The 20,382-nt window shown below is 44.6% G+C and overlaps 1 protein-coding gene across 3 annotated transcripts in view; it reads left to right on the forward strand.

Moving 5' to 3' along the window:
* The window catches only part of CHORD (CHORD-like protein), a 251,789-nt gene that overhangs the window by 28,351 nt on the left and 203,056 nt on the right, over positions 1–20,382 (forward strand). For all 3 annotated transcript variants that reach the window (XR_010855603.1, XM_067118301.1, XM_067118302.1), the window contains exons 2-3: positions 18,239–18,345; positions 18,451–18,633. Coding sequence is in view for 2 of the 3 variants with exons in the window: in XM_067118301.1 (XP_066974402.1) it covers positions 18,239–18,345; positions 18,451–18,633 (290 nt within the window). In the remaining variant the exon portion in view is untranslated. The remainder of the gene's footprint in view (positions 1–18,238; positions 18,346–18,450; positions 18,634–20,382) is intronic.

Consider the following 20,382-nt stretch of genomic DNA (forward strand, 5'->3'; position numbering starts at 1 on the left):
CCTGGCTAATGGGGTCACGTCCAGTCAAAAAAAAATACCTCACCTCTTTTCAAGATTTGGTAAAGACCCCTGAAAAGCTGATTAATATCTAAAACACAGCTTCTCCTAAAAAGAGGGCTGAGGCTCCTGTGTTTCAGGTGTCTGAAGAGATTAGGACGGGTATTTTACGATAACGAGAAGACCCTCTGACTAGGAACCAATTGGTGACATGACTTTCTTTAGCAAGGGACCTCCAGCTTATTGTGGAAGAAGGAGAGTGGACCACATTATTCAGTTCCTCTAAGAGAAATGAATTTCTATCACCAGAAATAAATTCCTCTAACTCTTCATCAGCTGGCAGGGAATTGAAGCCCAACTGAATGACAGTCTGAAGCTCATCCAGTTCGGCCAACAAAGGTCTTCTAAGAGGGGTACAAGATCCTTTTCCTGAGGAGACCCCCCCTCTAGTAACAAGACTAATAGACCTTTCTGCCAAATGCAATGACAGAACCAAGGCAAAGGCTTTACAGCAACAAGTGTCTATGATGTTGCAAAAGGAAACCAGACAGAGAGTTCAAGATCCGAATTCCCTGGATTCTCTTTTCGGTTATTCCTGATCCCCAAATGCTTGGGGGTTAGAGACTGGTGCTACGGAGTGCACTCAACTTCCTTGTGCAAAAGGTCGCTATGGAAACGACAAAATCGGTTCTAGCAGCGGTCAGACAGCATGACTGGATGGCCTCACTGGACCTCCAGGATGCGTATTTTTCACATTCCCATGCATCCAACTCAATAATTTTCTGAAGTTCGTCCATGGGAAAAAGTTTTTTCCAGTTTCGGTCTCTCTGTTTCGGCCTAAGCAGACGGGGCTGACGTCTGGCTCTGGAGTCGAGACCTCTCAAGAGGAAGTTACCCCTATTGAGGGACGTCATGATAAGACTTCATAGGCTCCAGGTTGTTGCCACGGAGCAGCCCGGAGCTCTTCCCTTCCAGCCCCAAGGGTAGCTCTCTTATTCAGAGAAAGCGTAGAAAGTCCTGTTCAGTCAGGATACCAGGCTGCAAGAGCGTGGTGGACGCTGTGCTGTCTTCCGAACATCCTCATCTTCCTCCTTCGGATTGTTACTCGTCTGCTGAACCCTCTCCACAATCCATTATTGACGTTGAGGAGGAAATAATTCCAGTAGTTAAGGCTTCCCCAGCCTGTCCCCAACAGCAGGAAGCCCCTATGAGATAGCTTTACTACAAAATATGCAGCAGACTTTGTCTTCTCTGGTGCAAGCGTGACAACCAGGCAAAGAGAAGAAGGATAACAGACGTCCAACTAAAGCTTCTAGACGTCCAGAGGTTCAAGACGCTGAATGTAGTGAAAATGAAACTCTAGACGCGGGATACACTGGCGTCAAGCATCTAGGAGTGAAACACCATGACGACAAGCGTCAAGGAACAGGACACCAAGACGTCAAGCGTCAAGGCATTGGACGTCAGGACGTCAAGCGTCAAGATATTAGAAGCCAAGACGTGGAGGTAGCTCAGGATGCAAGATGCACTGGCATCAAGCGTCTAGCACAGATTTTCACAAGGATGATTGCCAATGTAGCAGGTTTTTTCTTCACACGAGAGACATCGGAATCTCCTTGTACTTAGACGACTGGCTCCTCAGAGCTCCTTCCCACACACGCTGCCTGGAGGATCTTCAGACCACGATTCAGGTATAGGAAGAATTAGGTCTACTGATAAACAGAGAGAAATCTCAGCTGATCTCATCCCAAGAGGTTCTGTACCTTAGGATAAAGATTCAGAGTCAGGATTTTCGGGCTTTTCCTTCTGTTGCAAGAATGGGACAAGCCTTAAGAAAGTTTTAGGACTTTCTAAAGAGACAGACATGCTCGGCGAGGGAATGGATGAGTCTGCTGAGGACCCTTTCCTCGCTAGAACAGTTTGTTTTTCTTCTGGAAGATTGATTCTATGCCCGTTACAGTTTCATCTAAATCAGAACGGGGACAAGGAAATAGAACTGGAGACCAAGTGCATCCCCATTTCGGAACCAATAAGGCCATATTTAGAGTGGTGGAACGACCCTGTCAAGCTCCAGGAGGGCCTTTTCTCTACATCAGAGGAACCCAGACCTAGTGTTGTTCTCCAACGCATCGGAGTTCAGATGGGGAGCAACACTATGGGAAAGAAACAAAGTCTCGGGCTAATGGACCAGAGAGCAGGAGAAGTGAAACATCAACCAGAAGGAACTAACTGCAATCCTTCTAGCTCTCAGGGAGTTCTAACACACGGGAGAACAGAGAGGTGCAGGTCAACGCCTACAACACGACAGCGTTGGCCTGCATTAGCAAACAAGGGGGCACTCACTCCAGATCTCTATACTAGATAGCAAGAGAACTTCTTCTCTGAGCAAGGAGAAGAATGTCAAACTAGTAACCCGCTCTATTCAAGGGGACAAAAATGTGAGGGCGGACATTATGAGCAGGAAAAATCAAGTCCTCTCAACAGAATGGACGCTACATCAGACGTCTTCAGAAGCATGTGGCGACTTTGGGGACGTCAGTGCATGGATCTCTTCGCCACAGCTCAAACGAAGAGACTGGAAACTTACTGCTCTCCCTTACCAGATTCGAGGCGACATACATAGACGCGTTCCTGATGGACTGGTCCAATTTGGGCGTGTATGCATTTCCCCCTTTCAAGATAATACACAGGATATGAAAAAAAAAAAAAAAAAAAAATTTGTGTCACATGAGAGGACCAGGAATGACCCTTGTGGCCCCTTACTGACTGACAAAGATTGGTTCACAGAGGTACTGGAATGGATGGTGGACATCCCGAGTAGCCTACCCTCAGAGAGTAGATCTACTCAAACAACCCCACTTGGAAAGATATTACCAAAACTCACAACATCTACTAGTAACTGCCTTCAGACTTTTTAGAGGTTTTTTCGAAGGAGGCAGCTAGCGCTATCGCAAAAAACAAGGAGGTTATCCACCATTAAGGTATACCAATCCAAGTGGGAGGTATTTAGAGGATGGTGCAAGGACAACCATGTGTCCTCTTCCAATACCTCTGTAACTATTTCAAATTGTGTATATATGAGAACTCACCAGCATGGAACCTAACGTGGTCCTGAGGTTCCTCATGGGGAGACCATTAAAGAGAGAGGCCAAGATCACCCTTGGAACAGAGGACATCTTTAATGGACCTCACCATGAAAACACTTTTCTTGAAAACTCTGTTTTGGTCAGTTTGTACAAGAGCTAAAAAGAGTTAGTGAGATACATGCTCTCAGCAAGAATATAGATTTTAGACAAGGCAAGGCAATCTGTTCACTGCAACTAGGCTTCCTTGCAAAAATGAATACTCATCACAACCCTGGCCCAAACGTTCGAGATTTTGAATCTAACGGACATAACAGGGGAGGGAGAGAGAGAGTCCTGTCCCGGTAAGGGCTCTAAGGCTCTGCCTGGATAGGACAAAGGACTTAAGAAGGAATTCAGAAGGGCTTTGGTGCTCAGTCAAAAAGCTCTCTGTACAGATGTCGAAGAATGCTCTGTTTTATTTTATCAGACAGTTGATAAAAGAAGCACATATGGACTGTAGAGAATAGACCACAAGATTCTGAAAGTAAAGACGAATTTACGAGGTCAGGGCAGTAGCAACCTCTGTAGCTCTTAAACAGAACAGGTCCCTGCAGAGTATCTTGGACACGACCTTCTGGAGAAGCAAGTTAGTATTTGCCTCTCACTATCTAAAACAAGTCCAGAAATTATGTGAAGATTGCTATACGCTGGGTCCGTTTATAGCATCTAATTCAGTAATGGGAAGGAATACCCCTACAATCCCATAAACCAATACCCTTTTTTCTTACCTTGGAATTGAGAATTTTTATGGTTGTTTGTGAAGACTGGAGCTTCCACAATCTTATTCATTTTTTTAATCATTGGGATGAAAGTTCCTTGGTAGCGCCTGGAACAAGGGTATTGAGAGGAGGTCTAGTCACATAGAGGTTATACACCGGTTGACAGCCCCTAGAGATTTTCAGCCCCTGGGTGGATCGCTGGATCTCTTAAGGAATGCAGACATAATGAGGGGAGTTCATTGAAGTCAGCTTCCTTAATCCAGGTAAGGAACCTTAAGTTGGTTTATTAATTTTAAGCAAAATTCCAACGATGTTGGCTGTCTCTGACCCTCCACCAAAGGTGTCAAGCAGCTATATATATAACTACCAGGTAAGTTAGATGTTTAAAAATGATATTTTCATAATAAAATAAATTTTTGAACATACTTACCTGGTAGTTATATATAATTAAATTCCACCCTCCTCCCCTCTAGAGACTAGGGGCATGGAAGATCTGAGGAATAGTTGGAATGGTTCCAGGTACCTGGATAGAGGCGCACAGGTGGTTCACCTGACTACCGATCGGCGATTGCCGCGAGTTTTTGAAATTCTGCCGTGACGTCAGGGACTTAAGCTATATATATAACTACCAGGTAAGTATGTTCAAAAATTTATTTTATTATGAAAATATCATTTCTCTGCACTGGACCTTAGTATTTCTTCAACTAGTATCCACCTTGATTTTAATTGGTCTGTTAATGAAGATTTAAATGGAAGTGACCACTACCCGATCCATTTGAAATATGCTCTGAATGCTCCATCTGAAATTTTACCAAAGTGGAGGGTTGAGGACGCAGACTTGGATAAATTCAGTAAGGGTGTCAATCTAGATAGGGAGTTTGAGTCCTTTCATTTTCATCTAGATGCCTATGATTACTTTATTGAATCTACTTTGAAGAGTGCTGAAGGCTTGATTCCAAAAACAAAAGGCAAACCTCGTAGACTTGCAGTTCCCTGGTGGAATAAGACATATGGTATTCTGAGAAAAGTGACTAGGAAGTGCTACAGACGTTACAAAACTAGTGGCTCCCCTCAGTCTAAGTTAATCTACAAACGTGTTTTAGCCCTGGGCGCTTTTATAAGAAAGCCAAAAGAGAATGTTGGCTTTACTATATTAATGGAATAAACTCCAAGACCCCACTAAGAGTGGTGTGGCGCAAAATAAGGAAACTGAGTGGAAAATTTGTTGTGTCACCATTACCTTCATTAGAAATAAATGACACTCTAATCACAGAGCCCACTGAAGTTGCCAATGAGCTAGGAAAACACTTTTCTAAAGTTTCCAGCCCTAACAATTGTTCTCCAGAATTTCAAAGAATTAGGAATTCTGAAATGTGTCTGAAGTTTGATTTGGGAAAATCTGAACCATACAACTACAAATTTTCCTAAGAGAACTTTCGTGAGGTGCTCTCCTTAAGTGAATCCACAGCTCCAGGTGAGGATACAATCATATATGAAGTGCTGAAACACCTCCCAGATGATGCCAAAAAATATTTACTGAAGAATATAAACAAAATATGGGAAACTGGAATTTTACTGAAGGACTGGAAAATATCCATAATTGTCCCTATTAAAAAGCCTAATAAAGATGCTTCCCAAGCCACCAGCTATAGACCAAAGCTCTTACCAGCTGTGTATGTAAGCTGATGGAGAAAATGATAAATACTAGACTAGTTTGGCACCTGGAAACCAAAGGATTACTATCACAATTTCAATTTGGTTTCAGAAAAAACCACTCCACCCTTGATCCCCTGCTGAGGCTGACCAACCAAATCCAGCAAGGATTCACCAAACAGTGTCAGACCATTGGCATATTTTTTGACTTGGAGAAAGCATATGACACTACCTGGAGAATTGGCATCATGAAACAATTGCACAAGATGGGCATATGTGGAAGAATGATCAGGTTTATATATTCCTTTTTAAAAGTCTGTGCAGACAGACTTTTTAAGGTAAGAGTAGGAAACTCCTTCTCCCAACCTTTTATGCAGGGGAAGGAGTTCCCAAGGAAGCGTTTTAAGTGTAACACTTTTTCAGTGGCAATAAATAGTGTGGTTGAAAAAATCTCACCCCTGTTAAGTGCTCAGCTTTTTGTCGATGACCTTGCAATATACTGCACAGGATATGATTCCTTGTCTGTATGTAAACATTTGCAAAGGTCTATTAATGCTATTACTAAGTGGGCTGATGAGAATGGTTTCAAATTCTCCTCTTCCAAAACAGTTGCAGTAAGATTCACCAGGTGCCAGCATGTGGAAGAGGTTCCCACACTTAGTTTGAAAGGGTCCATCCTTCCTTACGAGAGTGAAGTTAAATTACTGGGGATGACTATTGACCATAAATTAACATGGGCTAGCCACATAAATGCCCTAAAGTTTAATGTTAAACAATCTATGAATATTTTAAAGGTTGTTTCTGGATTTAGTTGGGGGGCTGATAAGAAATCCCTTCTGAGGCTATATGACTCTCTGTGTCGATCTAAGCTAGACTATGGCTGTCAAATTTATTCCTCAGCCTGTAAAACCAAGCTAAAGGAACTGGATGTTGTACACAACATGGGGCTGAGAATATGCTCAGGGCTTTTAGAACTTCGCCTGTTGAAAGCATATATGTCGACACAGATCATTTTCCCTTGATCTGAAAAGGCAAGAGCTAGGGTTCCCGATACATGGCTAGAATGAAAAGTGCTCCCAAAAATCCCTCCTTTCAAGCACTAAAGGAAACAGACTCTCAAAGTTTTTCTGGTACAAGAGCTTTTAAACTATTCCAAATTCGACTGAATGAGGATGTTAGGAATAATCATCTTAAATCCCAGAAAGTCCTGGAAGTAGAATATCCTGTAAATCCTCCATGGCTTATCCCAGAAGCATCAGTATGTAAGAAACTGTTTAACAAAAAGGACTGCACTGAAGAAGAGATTAGAGATTAGGGGAAAATTCTTAGAGCACGATGTTACCCATACTAATTTTACAAAAATCTGTACAGATGGATCAAAGTCAGATAGTGGTGTTGGTTGCGCTGTTATCCTTGGTGATACAGCGTACACAGCTAAATTACCTGTCTCTGCATCCAGTATTTACTGCCGAATTAACAGCCGTAGTCTCTGCCCTATATTTAGTTTTTCAAAGTAGTGACTCTAATTTTGTCATATACTCAGACTCTAGAAGCACCTGAGAAGCTATTAAAAAATTTAATAGCTTTCATCCATTAATTCAAAAAGTTCAGGAGTGGCTTTTTTGTATATATTGTCGATGTAAATCAGTCTCTTTCTGTTGGGTCCCTTCTCACGTGGGGATTCGCGGAAACGAGATGGCAGACAGGGAAGCGAAAGCTGCTACTATTTTATCAGAAATCTCTTTCAGAAAAGTGTCATCTTATGTTTTAAGTAAATGGCAAGAAAGGTGGACTTCTCCTCTTCTTGCCAATAATAAGAAATATAGAAATATTAGGGATAATATACTACCGTGGTCTTCATCATTCCAGCTTGACAGACGAACAGAGGTTATTTTAACCAGATTAAGGATTGGGCACACTCATTTAACCCATCAGTTTATTTTAGAAGGAAGCAGCCCTCCAGAGTGTGCTTACTGTGACGAGCCACTAACAGTGGAGCACATTCTGGTGGTCTGCCCCAGATATTTTAACCAAAGAGAAAGATATTTTCAGGGTAAATCCCTGTCTGATATTTTGGGAGATGAAGCAGATATTTCTGCTATCATCTCTTTTTTAAAGTGTGTTAAAATTTTTAACAATATTTAATTTATTTAATATATTTATTACATCACGTAGAATTTTAATGACATTAAATTTTTTATGTATATATCACATCATTCATTAAACTTCATACCCTTATTTATTGGTCACATCACTTCATTTTATTTATCAATCATTTCCTTCATGAATTCATAACTTCAACATAATTTATTTTCTTTCCATTACGGTGCTGAATGGCCTTCTTGGCCCCAGTGCCTGGGCTTTTGCCCTAAATATCATACATCCATCCATCCATCCTTAGGAATGGACTGTTGCTAGGTTCCTCCTCTCTCTTCCCCAGAGACAAACGCCGGGCCGATGACAGCGACCGGCTTGTCCACCAGGCAGTGGCCAAGACCCCCAGGTCTTCGCATTCCACTGCAGCCAGGTCTTCGGCCAGGCTGGCACTTCCTCGGCCCCTAAGAAGTCCCAGTACAGGGGTCCCAGGAAACACCCAGCCTTCTTCTTCCTCGAGAAGGGGGTCCCTCCCGCCCTTTTCAGCCCACTTTCCAAGCCGGCAAAGGGAAGAAGAAGAAGGGGAAACGCTAGGGGCGGCGTTTTCCCCCAACAGCTGCCGAAGGTGGGGGGCTGCCTGTCGAGCCATTGGGCAACATGGCAGCAACATGGAGCCGAGACCTGGGTAGTGGATGTCCTTTGGGAGGGATATCTACTACCTTCGAGTCTCGGCCTCCCCTCACCTACTCTCCGGTCCATCTCCAAACTTATGTACCAGGATCTTCGAAGGACACCACACTACAGCAAGAAGTGCAAGCCATGCTGAGCAAGGGTGCTGTAGAAGTTGTGTCGGACCAGTCTCCAGGCTTTTACAGCTGCGTCTTCTCGTAGAGAAGGCCTCAGGGGGATAGAGACCAGCCATAGACCTCTCTCCCCTGAACCGTTTCATTCACCAGACTTGGTTCACGATGGAAACAGCACAGTCCGTGCTTGCCTCCATCAGGGAGAACGACTTCATGCTTATGGTGGACCTGAAGGATGCGTATTTCCAAATACCCATTCATCCGTCCTCTCACAAGTACCTCTGCTTTGTCCTTAGGGAGACAGCCTTCCAGTTCAGGGCATTTTGCTTCGCGGTCTCGACTGCTCCCCAGGTGTTCACGAGAGTCTTTTCTCTCGTGTCAGCTTTGGCCCACTCGCATGGGATACGTCTACTGAGGTATCTCAACGACTGGCTGGCTGGCTCTTGCTCGCAGTTGCTACAGGACAGGATCGGCTCCTCGAGTTAACCGGAATCTAGGGATCGTGGTAAATCTGGAGAATTCAGATCTCACCCCCAAGCAGAGGATAAAGTACTTGGGCATGCTGATAGACACGGTGGCAGCGAAAGTCTTTCCCTCGGACTCAAGTATCAGCAAGTTCAGGCAGGCAGCACAACTGTTCTTGTCGCGACAGGAGCAGCCAGCCCGGCAATGGCAAGTCGTCATCGGTCACCTGTCGTCTTTGGAGAAACTAGTACCTCATAGGCGTCTTCACCTGCGGTCTCTTCAGTCGAGACTAAAGGAGTATTGGTCCCAGTCCCGAGATCCCCAGTCCTTCCTCATCCCTCTTTCAGAGGAGGTGAGGGAGGACCTTCGTTGGTGGTTAGACGACAGGAACCTCTTAATAGGAGTATCCCTGCATACTCCCCCTCCGGACATGCTTCTGTTCACAGATGCATCGACCGAGGATGGGGTGCACACCTGGAGGAGTTGCTGACTTCAGTGTGGCACCAAGGCGACAAGCTGCCTTGACATCAACATCCTGGAACTCAGGAAAGCCTTCCTGGCCCTCCAAGAGTTCCAGGATCGAGTGATGGGACACTCCGTGGTACTGATGGCGACAATATCATGGTATTTTCGTCAACAAGCAGGGGGCCTGGTGTCCCGCCATTTTTTCACCAGTTGACGATGCAGGTGCATGAGTGGGCCACGACTCACTCGGTAGAGCTGTCAGCCAGGTACATTCCAGGCAAGAGGAATGTCGTGGCAGACAAGCTCAGCCGCCAGAGTCAAGTGATAGGGACCGAATGGTCCCTCCACTCAGAATTGATGGAAAGGCTATTCGATCTGTGTGGGTGTCCAGCCATTGATCTGTTCGCCAGTCGGCATAACAGAAAACTCCAGGTCTCCTGTTCAGTCATGCTGGACCCATGGGCCACTGTGGAGGACGCGTTCCAGCACCCGTAGGACAACCTCAACGTGTACGCCTTTCCTCCGTTCTGTCTGATTCGCCAAGTGATGATCACTCCGAATCTCAGGATGATTCTGGTGGCCACAGGCCGTTTGGTATCCAGACCTGCTAGCTCTCCTCTCCGAGGCGCCGAGAGAGATCCCCCACTGGCCCAACCTGCTGTGTCAACCCCATGTAGAGCAGTACCAGCAGGCAGTGCAATCCCTGTGTCTTCACAGGTGGAGGTTATCCACCATCTCTTGCGAGTGAGAGGCATTTTGCGTCGCACAGCAACAGAGATGGCAGGATACCTCAGAAGATCCTCCGCAGTGGTATACCAGGAAAGTGGTCCATCTTCTGTGGTTGGTGTTGTCGAAGGGGGGTATTCTTATTTTGGAGCTGCTGTTCAGCAGGTGTGAACTTCCCGTCTTCCTTCACCGAGAGAAGCTTCTCTCCATTTCAGCTGTGAAAGGCTTTACTGCGTCCGCCTTGGCCTAGTCTTATGGCTGAAAGCAGTAGACATCTCTTCTTCCTTCGAGATCTCTCTTCTAATGAGAAGCTTCGTGGGGTGTGACTCTCGTTCTAAGGAGCCTGACCTGTGCACCGTACGAGCCTTTACGAGAGTCGTCAGACAGGGATCTGACCCTCAAGACCGTCTTCCTGCTGGCCCTGGCATTGGTGAAGAGAGTTGGCAAACTGCACAGACTTTCCTTTGATGTTAAACACTCGAGGGGATGGGGATCACTTACGCTCGATTTCGTCCCGGATTTCGTAGCAAAGACTCAGAATCCTTTGGTCCCTGATGCACGGTTCAAGTCCTTCACGATCCCCTCCCTAGAGGACTTTGTAGGTAATGAACCAGACGAGATGCTACTGTGTCCTGTTAGAGTGCTGCGGCGCTATCTGAAGAGGACTCGACGTCTCCGGCCTGAGTGTCGATGACTTCCCGTTAGTACTAGCTTGACCAAGAAAGAAGTGTCCAAGAACATCATCTCCTTCTGGCTTCGTGAGACGATAAGGAGAGTATATTCTGCTGCAGGAGAAGACGACACTGGTATGCTTCATCTGAGAGCTCACAAAGTCCGCAGCATTGGTCAGTCCGTTGCATTCCGGAAGAACATGTCGATTTTGCAGGAGCTGAAGGCGGGCGTGTGGTCCCAACAGACTACCTTCACCTACAAGTCATTGGACACTTTTTCCTTGGGTCCTGTGGTGGCTGCTCAACAAGTTGTGTAGCTTACCCAGCTCCTCTAACAGGACAGGTTGCATCTCACCTAAGATGTACGGTTGTGATTGGCTCTCTTCCCACAAGCAGGGAGCGGACGTGCTGTTACATGCTGGATCTAGCGGTCGATGCAGGTAAGCACCCAACGGGAGCTCCCGTTCTATTTTCCATTCAGGTTGATAGAAGCAACTCCACTCCTTCCCCTTGCAAGGTGGGGAGGGAGACTATGACTATAAGACAAACCCAATGCTTGTGATTGCCTTTATGTCATCCGACTCCAAGTTCTTCCCAGCCTTCTTTGCATGAACTGACATTTCTTCTTTCATGCAAAGGGACCCATAAGTCTGACAACTGATCCCGCGTTTCTTACAACCCGATTATTTTGTCAGAGGCGGTCTTCCCATTCCTCGCTCTCTCGACTAGGAAGGGAAGACAAGGTAGTGAACTCCAGTCAGTTCAGGAGACTCACTCAGATTCCTCCCTCCAACCAGTAAGTCTCCTGATGTAAAGGACCGAGGGTTTGTATATTGTCGGAACAGATCACAATTTTTAAAAGAAATTGTATTTTTCCTAACTATATAAACCCGAGGTCCTTTACATTTTGTGCCCACCTCATGCCACCCCTCAATCTGATACCTGGGGGAAAGGCAAATTGGAATGTTTACATCCGGGCTTCCTTTTTACTTCCTGCCTCCCGGAACCAGTTAACTGCCTAACCACCTTGTTTGAAGTTCAACGGCCATTTCTAGCCTATGCCTGAAAGTAATCCTAATGTAGAGGACCTCGGGTTTGTATAGTTAGGAAAAATATAATTTACTTTTAAAAATTGTGATTTTAATGTTCATAATGTTAGTCAGGATCAAGATCTAGGTGTGATAAGGAGGATAGGTCTGGGTTAGGTAGTGAAGAGAAGGTATGAGAGTCGTTCTCCTGGACGGGTTCCGGTTTCGGGTTCGAGTGGTTTTTGTGCTTTGGCAAGAGTTTCGCCTTCGTCGCTTCTTTTCGGTCTGGCTCAGTCTCAAGTCAATGTTTCAGTTCCAATGGTGCAGAATCCTTCTGCCCTAGCTCCTAACTCACTTCCGATTGTTTCTGAATCTTTTACTGTAGTTTACCCCTTCTCTGTGCTTTCTACTCCTCCATCTAGTAAGGTGGATTCTTGTGTGTCCTTTTGGTTTCTAAAAGTAGTTTGCGGGACCTGCAATTGGAAGTGGCGGAATACAAGGCAGGTTTGCTGGGTCTTTCGACGGGTACAGACCTATGGTGAGAGGTTACTTTTTTTTTTTAATGGTTTCTCTAACATTAGAGAGTATGTGACACAGTAGTGTCCAGAATTCATGTCGGATATGTTTCAGGATTATCGAAGGGGGCGGATTCAGTGTACCTTCTGTCTTTTCATGCTAAGTTTTCTTAAGGGTTATCTCCTGCTCCCACATTCTCTGTTGCTGCTTTTTCAGTCTCCTCTTTGGTCTCTTCTTCTTCTCCTCCAGTCTTCCCTGCAGCTTCCGCATCTTCCGTTTTCCCTCCTTCGACTTTTGGCTTTCCTCTTCTCAGGTAACCTTTTTTTAGGTGTCTGCTATCCCTCTATCTTCCACTTTCCCTTCCTTAGTATGGTTGGGTTATCTGTCGTTTCATCTCCTGCTCCCACATTCTCTGCTGCTCCTTATTTTTTTCAGTCTCCTCTTTGGCCTCTTCTTCTGCTCCGGTCTTTCCTGCAGCTTCCGCATCTTCCGTTTTCCCTCCTTCTTCAACTTTGGCTTTCCTCCTCTCAGGTGACTTTTTTTATGTGTCTGCTATTCCTCTGCCTCCCACCTTTCCTTCCTCAGTACAGTCTTCTCTGGTAGGAGGAGCTTCCGGACAGGTGAAAATGCAGTTTTGGCAGAATTTGGCCACAGGCGTTTCACGTTCCATCCCTTCGGGCATGCACAACCCCTTGCTTCCGCATCTGTTCCGTTAGTATCAGGTATTTCACAGGGTTTGCCTGTTACTTCCAGTTCGGGTTTGTGTTCCGCGGTTTTGACAGGGCTTGCGGCACCTTCTTTGAATGGTCCACGGCTTTCGTCGCCTGCATTTTTCCGCGGCGGTAGCTCCGAGGGTAGCTTCTACCTCTTTCATTCTCCCTCCTTCTTCTTCATTTTCTTCCGTCCCTCCACAAGCGGTATCGTTTGCGCATCCTCCCCCAGGGTTTAGCAATGAGGGTTTGGCTACTCTGGCTCGTCTTCCCCCTGGTAATAATGGGGAATCAGCTCCTGGTTTCTTGGTTCAGCCTTCTCTTCTTCCCGGCGGGTTCAGCTATGCGGATTCAGCTCTGGGTACCCGAATAGGTGTGGGTGCGCAGCATTCTGGTTAGGTGGTCCGCTTGCGGACTCTTCATCGTTGTCCTCCTCCTTCGTCGGTCTTAGACCGTTCAGACATTGCAGAACAGGATTCTTATCCAGAGGGGCAGGAGATTATGGCAGAATTAGGATGTCATCTTGCCAGCAGTAACGATTACGGACGCATGCTTGAGTATGTTACTTCTTTGTACCCTCAAGCAAGAGCTCCGGACCTCCCGATTTCACCAATTCGGTCATTTTTTTTTTATGCTTTTTATGCCACTAAGCCAGCTCCTGCCTCTTTTTCATGTTGGCTGGTTTGGTTCGATCGGGTTAGACAGGCTTTGGAGGAGGTGGATGGTCGTTTAGCGTCGGTAGTGGCTTCTAATAGACAGGACTCATCTTTTCTCTCTCCGCGTAAGACAATTTACGCAGTTTGAGGTAACCCTTCGGCAGGTGTCAGGTTGCCATTCATCGAATCAGTTGAGGCAATTCTGTCTAAGTCTCTGGCATCATCTCGGCTCATAGGGACTTCTCTTGGGGAAGCAGGTGCTTGGAGGATGTGTTGCGCAATCAGACCGAGGCTCTTGCACACACTCTGTGGATGCTCTCAGGTTTACTGTAATGGGGTTCTGAAAGAGTGACGGCTATGTCCCTTCAGATCCGTGGCTGTTTGCAGCCTAATAAATTTATTTCGAGGGGTCTGGCTCTCCAGGCGAATGCTTTGGCTTCGTCTACGATGTTTGGAGCAGAAAAGTCAAAATTTCTATCTTCGTCATTTTCCTCCTCAGTATCCGGATGTTCATAAGAGGTATTGCTTAGAACACCTGAGCCTTAGCTAATTCTTTGTTCAAGGATGATGATGTAGCCAGTATGATGAACGTTGTTACTTTTAACTCATGTCTCCGGTGTCGGCAGTTGTGCATCATCGAGGGTACAGAGTGTTGAGGTGTCTAAATGATTGGTTGATCCTTGTCTCCTCTCTAGAGGAGCTAGTAAGAGCGAGGTAATTCTTATGGAATTTTTAACTTATTCAGGTAGGAGGATTCTCTCTCTTCCTCTGAGGGTTTTCCCAACCCTGGAGAGGATCCAGTTGGTCCTTCAGCAGGTAGAAGGGTTCCTGTCCAGCAGGGAACGGCCGGTACCAGCTTGGAGAAGCCTCTCAGGGAGAATGTCTCTCTCTCTCTCTTTTAATTCCAGGGTCTCGTCTCTGGCTGCGCTCTCTTCAGGGATGTCTCAGGAATCGCTGGGACTTATGCGAGAACACAGTTATAGTCGGGAGCGATTCTTGCCTGTTGGATCGTCTGTGGTGGTCAGAAGAGTGCATCTGACACTGGAGAGGTCTATCGACTCCGACACTGGAGAGGTCTATCGACTCCCCTCTTCCCGATGTTCATCTGTACACAGATGCCTCAGATCAAGGTTGGGGAACAACCTTGGAGGAAAACCAGTTCCTAGAGCCTCTGGGGGAATTCGGGAAAGAAAGGAGTCAATAAATCATTGGGAAATCAAGGGTGTAAAGGAAGCCCTCAGTTGTTTTCTAAGAAAGGAGTCAATAAATCGTGGGGAAATCAAGGCTGTAAAGGAAGCCCTTAGATGTTTTCAGTCCTAGTGCACAACAGAGTAGTGGCTATGTTTAGTGACAGCGTAATTGCCGTGTCGTATCTGAAGAACTCGGGGGGAACAGGTGCAACAGAACTCAGAGAGTCCTGAGAGGGTGCGAAGAATGCAAAGAGTCTCTTCTTCCCCAATTTATATTGTGGAGTCTCAACGTACTGGCGGATTCGCTAAGTCGCTCCTGTCAGGTATTGCAGGGGAAGAGTGGACTTTGGCTCTGGAAGTAATATGTCAGGTTCTCTGGAAGTGGCCAGCAACTGTGGACTTATTCGTGCTTGGTTTCCAGAACTCCTAGAGCTCCTTATGGAAGATCCAATGTCCCTACCCATGTGAAAGCTCTTCTCAGACGATTGCACTGTCACCATTATCATCCAAGCCCTCGCGTGCTGTACCTAGTTGCAGGGTGACTATAAAGAGAGCAGCTAGACAGTCTGGACTCCCTAAAGCGTTGGCTAGTCAGCTTTCTTTCAGCTTGAGAAATTCAACCCGTAAGCCTTACCAGGTTCAACTGGACAAGGTATAGAAGTTAGTATCTTAAGGAAGGTCATTCCATCTCTAGACCTTCCATAGCCGAAATAGCTGATTTTCTTTTACTCCTTCGGAAAGTCAAGGGTCTTTCATATTCGATGATTGCTGACTACCGCTCAACGATTAGCGGTACAATTAGTTTCCACCTTCCTGAAATCTCTAGTAGTAAGAGAATCAATGATTTATTACCTTCATTTAAGATTGAACGTCCTGCCATGTCGACTCGTGTCCCTCCGTGGGACTTGTTGGAAGTACTTCAATATTTTTTCTTGCGTTCCCCTGCCTTTGAACCCATTGAAACTATAACGTTAAGACACTGATTAAGAAGTTGCTTTTTCTTATGGCTTTAGCTTCAGCTAGAGGGTTGGGTGAGCTTCAGGCAGTTTCTAGGTTGGGTTTCTATGCGAGAAATGATACGTATTTGTCTGTCTTCTGGAATTTGTGGCGAAGACAGAGTTGGAGGTTAAAACTCTGCCTCGTTTGTTTAAAGTTCTTTATATGCAAGTGTTCGTTGCCAGCGATCCAGCGGAGATATCTTTATGTCCGGTACGAGCATTAAGGTCTATTTATCAAAGATTGAGAAACACCGTCGGCTTCCCGCGTACACTTCTTGTCTCTCCGTGGAATCCTTCCCATCCGCTGTCAAAGAATGCAATTAGTTACTTTTGGAGGGAGGTGATTTCCCAGGCTTCTCAGGGTTCTTCTTCATCGTCTTCAGCTATGTTTTTTCCCTGACCACACAGTATTCGGAGTATGTCCACTTCACCTTCCTTTCTAAGGAATTATTCAGTGCCTTCTATTCTGGAGGCAGCTACTTGGAAGTCCGTCTCAGTGTTTACTTCCTTTACTTAGGGAAGAGCCTCATAGCATGTAACGGCGAAGTCTACTATCTAGGGTACGTTCATTTAGCTGAGGTGGTATTCACTTAGTACGGAGGTTCAGAGGGGTATTCTCTTAGTCCATGTGTAGCGGCGAAGTCTATTATCTAGGGTGCATTCATTTAGCTGTGGAGGTATTCGTTTAGTGCGGAGGTTCAGAGGGTTATTCCCTTAGTCCATGTGTAGCGGCGAAGTCTATTATCTAGGGTGCGTTCATTTAGCTGAGGAGGTATTTGTTTAGTGCGGAGGTTCGGAGGGTTATTCTCTTAGTCCAAGTGTAGTGGCTAAGTCTATTATCTAGGGTACGTTCATTTAGTTGAGGAGGTGTTCATTTAGTGCGGAGGTTCGGAGGTTATTCTCTTAGTCCACGTGTAGCGGCGAAGTCTATTATCTAGGGTGCGTTCATTTAGCTGAGGTGGTATTCACTTAGTGAGGAGAGTCTTAGGTTAACCAGATAGGGGAATTCCTTTTAGTCTTTAGAATTCTTAGGCGACAGTGGTAGTATAATCAAATGAACTTAGTCTTTGATAGTTTCTCCTACGAGAGTCCAAGGGGGTGCTCTAGTAGGCTAGGCTATTTCGTCAGCGCTGAGATACTTCTTCGTTCGTTGATCATTGGGTCTTACCCGGAGGATCAGCGGCTCGGCACACTGCTTCATTCCCCTCCATATATGAAAGGCTCTGAATAGCCACATGGGAGGTTCATCATACTCCTTCACGCATGAGAGGTTCTGAAGAACCACATGGGAGGTCGACGGACAGAGACAGTACGGACCTGACGGGCGATCAAAGTACTCTCCAGCATGTCTCGTCGCCAAAAGCATCGATTGATAAGGTGAGTGTATAACTAAATAGATATACTCTGCAGAGCAGATCAATGAGCTGCCATCTCTGCGGTTGTAAAAAGGGGTGTGCCGCAAACTTAGATGGTTCTCCCGGAGGAACAGTGGCTCTGCACTCTCCTTCATTTCTCCTCCATACATGAGAGGTTCTGAAGAGCCACATGGGAGGTCGACGGACCAAGAGTGCTGACTTGACTGTCAGTCAAAGTGCTCTCCAACATGTCTCTTTACTCTTCACTGAAAGTATTGATTGATATGGTGAGTGTATGACTAAACGGATATTTTATGCAAAGCAGATTGGTGAGCTACCATCTCTGCGGTTGTCAAAAGGCGTGCAATAGAATTGATCCCTCCTCCTCTAAATGTTGTTAATCGGGCAAATTCAGGTGTTTAGGGAGTGTATTGCAATATGAAGTTTTCATAATAAAACTAATATTGTAATACTTACCTGAACACCTGAATGATTCCCACCCTCCCCCCACATCAATTTTGACCTTGAATAAAGCAATTGACAAAAGTGGGAGTGTCGGAGCACACCTGTGTCAGCGTTGCCAACCGTTTGTTATGGTAGCTCAAGTGACAAGATTTTACCTGCAGCGTTGGTAATGCTGGCTGTTAAAATTCCCAATAGTGGATTGGTAATTGAGAGTTGTTCGGGCTAATGGGATTAAGGGCGAATTCAGGTGTTCAGGTAAGTATTACAATATTAGTTTTATTATGAAAGCTTCATTTTTATACATACTTTTCAAGTAATTACATAAACAGAGCCCGTCCCTCCTCCCCCAAATGGACATAGAGCATAAACGAACTGAACTCTTCGGCTACATAGTATCTATTCTTCCCCAAAAGTGGGTAGGGCACTTAACCTGCACCAAAACAAAAGACCACTACCACAAATTTTCAATTCTTAAGCTGCCTTTTAAAGTAGAAGCTATAGCTGTGTAATTACTTGGTAAGTATATATAAAACTTTATTTTATTATAAAAATGTCAATTTTAAAGTAATGATATTGTGCCTAATTCTGTTTTACTTTTCCAGAGGGCTGCACATATCACCCTGGAGAACCTATATTTCATGATGCCTACAAAGGGTGGTCTTGCTGTAACAAGCGAAGCACAGATTTTACAACATTTCTCAATATGAAAGTATGACCCCATTCTGTTTGTTTTGTTGAGGGAGAAAAATTCATGTGAAATATTAGTGAAGCACATAAATGAAGTATATGCAAAACATTATATTTTTCATTGCAGGGCTGTGCAAAAGGACCTCACAACCCCAACAAACCTATCGAACCAGAGAAGCCTAAAGTAGATCCTTCAACTCGAGATGAAGTCATTACAGTGGAGGCCAAGAAGCCCACCATGCTTCCCAGACCATCTTACGACACTCCCATGAAGAGGCTTCAGGTCACCATTGCTCCGTCTTTAAAGCAGGTAAACAGTTTTCCTTTGTGAGACATGACCACAAAAACATTTTGTTGCACCTTAAGGTAATCACTTGCAAGGTCAAATTATTCCACCTTAATCTAATAACAATGGTAGGCAATTTTGTAGCACAGTAATTTCCATTACAGAACATTTGACTTATGCAGTGTAGTTTGATTTTGATAGATGTTTAGGACGAGTTATTGTTGAGCATTGAAACTAATCTGCCTTCATGTACCTGTGTCTGTTAGAAATTTAGTTTAATTTACTCAAGGTGTTTGAATTTTTTTACGTGATGTTTTGAAATATAATAAAATACTTATGAATTTTTTTACATGATTTTTTGAAATATAATGAAAATGCTTATTAGGAGATAGCAAATTTGCCGCCTCCTATTCATTTTAGCATTCACCATAAATTTTTTTTAGCCAAAATTCATTTTGTGGATATACTCATTTCAGCTCATGACTCCAAGCAATTATCCATTATTTATTGACTTATTTTTTTAAATAAACCTTGCCTCCCCAATAGACAGTACAGCTTTTACTTCTGCACCAGCAGTAGTAAAAGCTATATAATGGAGGGGTAAGTATTTAAAAAATAAATCTTAAATTAAGTTTTTATATATAAGTAACTTGCCAAGTAATTACATAGCTATCAATGTCTGTTAACTGGCAGCTGAAGTTTGAAAATTCCTGGTAGTGATTCTTTTGTTTTGTTTTTGGTGTAAGTAGCTAGTCCGGCCCACTTTCGGGAAAGAAGAGGAACAACACAGCAAAATGGATCAATTTATTTCTGCCGGCTTTCGATGAAGGCTGTAAGCAGTAGCGCAAATTTTCGACTTTTGTAGGCGTTACCGGTTATTTTCCATGATGTATCGGTGAAGTATTTTCGATTCTTTTGGTTTTCTTTTGGCATTTATTTAGTCAGGTTGACTTGATTGAAACAGTTTACAGAGTTTTGACTTTTTCCCTTTAGAGACTTAATTTTTTCACTTGCTTTTGACGATGTCCAGCGCAAGTACTGCTAGCACTCGTAGTGGGGCAGATAAGAGTAATTTTTTAGAAGAATCGTGCAAATGATGATACAAGCATCAAATTTGGCACAATTGTTCTCCAAGGGATACTAATCAAATCTGCCCGATTGGCCAATTGAAAATCCAAAATGGCGGCCATTTTTCAAGATGGCCGCCAAAATAACCACCTGAAGTTGATGTTTTGCTTAGAAATATTTGTAGTTGTCCGAATTGCATGATCTAAGTGTGGATTCCTATGTTTTCAAGCCTGCTGATGTATATTTTCTAGTTTATAACATGGTTAAGGCACTGTATTAAAGGAGTGATTGTTGGGCACTGCCAAGGCACATTGGTGACATCATTGCTGTGAAACTCTGCATGGGGATCAGTGTCAGCTAAGTAGGAAATTTATGTTGGCATCATACTGCAACAACCTACTAGTATCCCAAATGCTGCCTAATCAACCCCAAAATCAGTTAGGCAGCCGTACCTGAATGGACAGGACGTGCCAGTGCAGGAGAGCCAAACCAAGGTTAACAGGGTTTTAGTATCTAGATGGTGTACAGATCACATGGGACTTATGACTGGATGAATGATCAGACTAGGTGTATGGCACAGTACAAGAACCTAGTTGTATACCATACAGGAAAGCGCCAATTATATATTACAGATATTACAGGACATAAGAGGCCTATTATACTATTACATGTACAGGGTGGTAAAAGGATAAACCCTCGACCCTG

The sequence above is a fragment of the Macrobrachium rosenbergii genome, chromosome 16 (genome assembly GCF_040412425.1).
Source record: "Macrobrachium rosenbergii isolate ZJJX-2024 chromosome 16, ASM4041242v1, whole genome shotgun sequence".
NCBI classification, from domain to species: Eukaryota; Metazoa; Arthropoda; class Malacostraca; order Decapoda; family Palaemonidae; genus Macrobrachium; species Macrobrachium rosenbergii.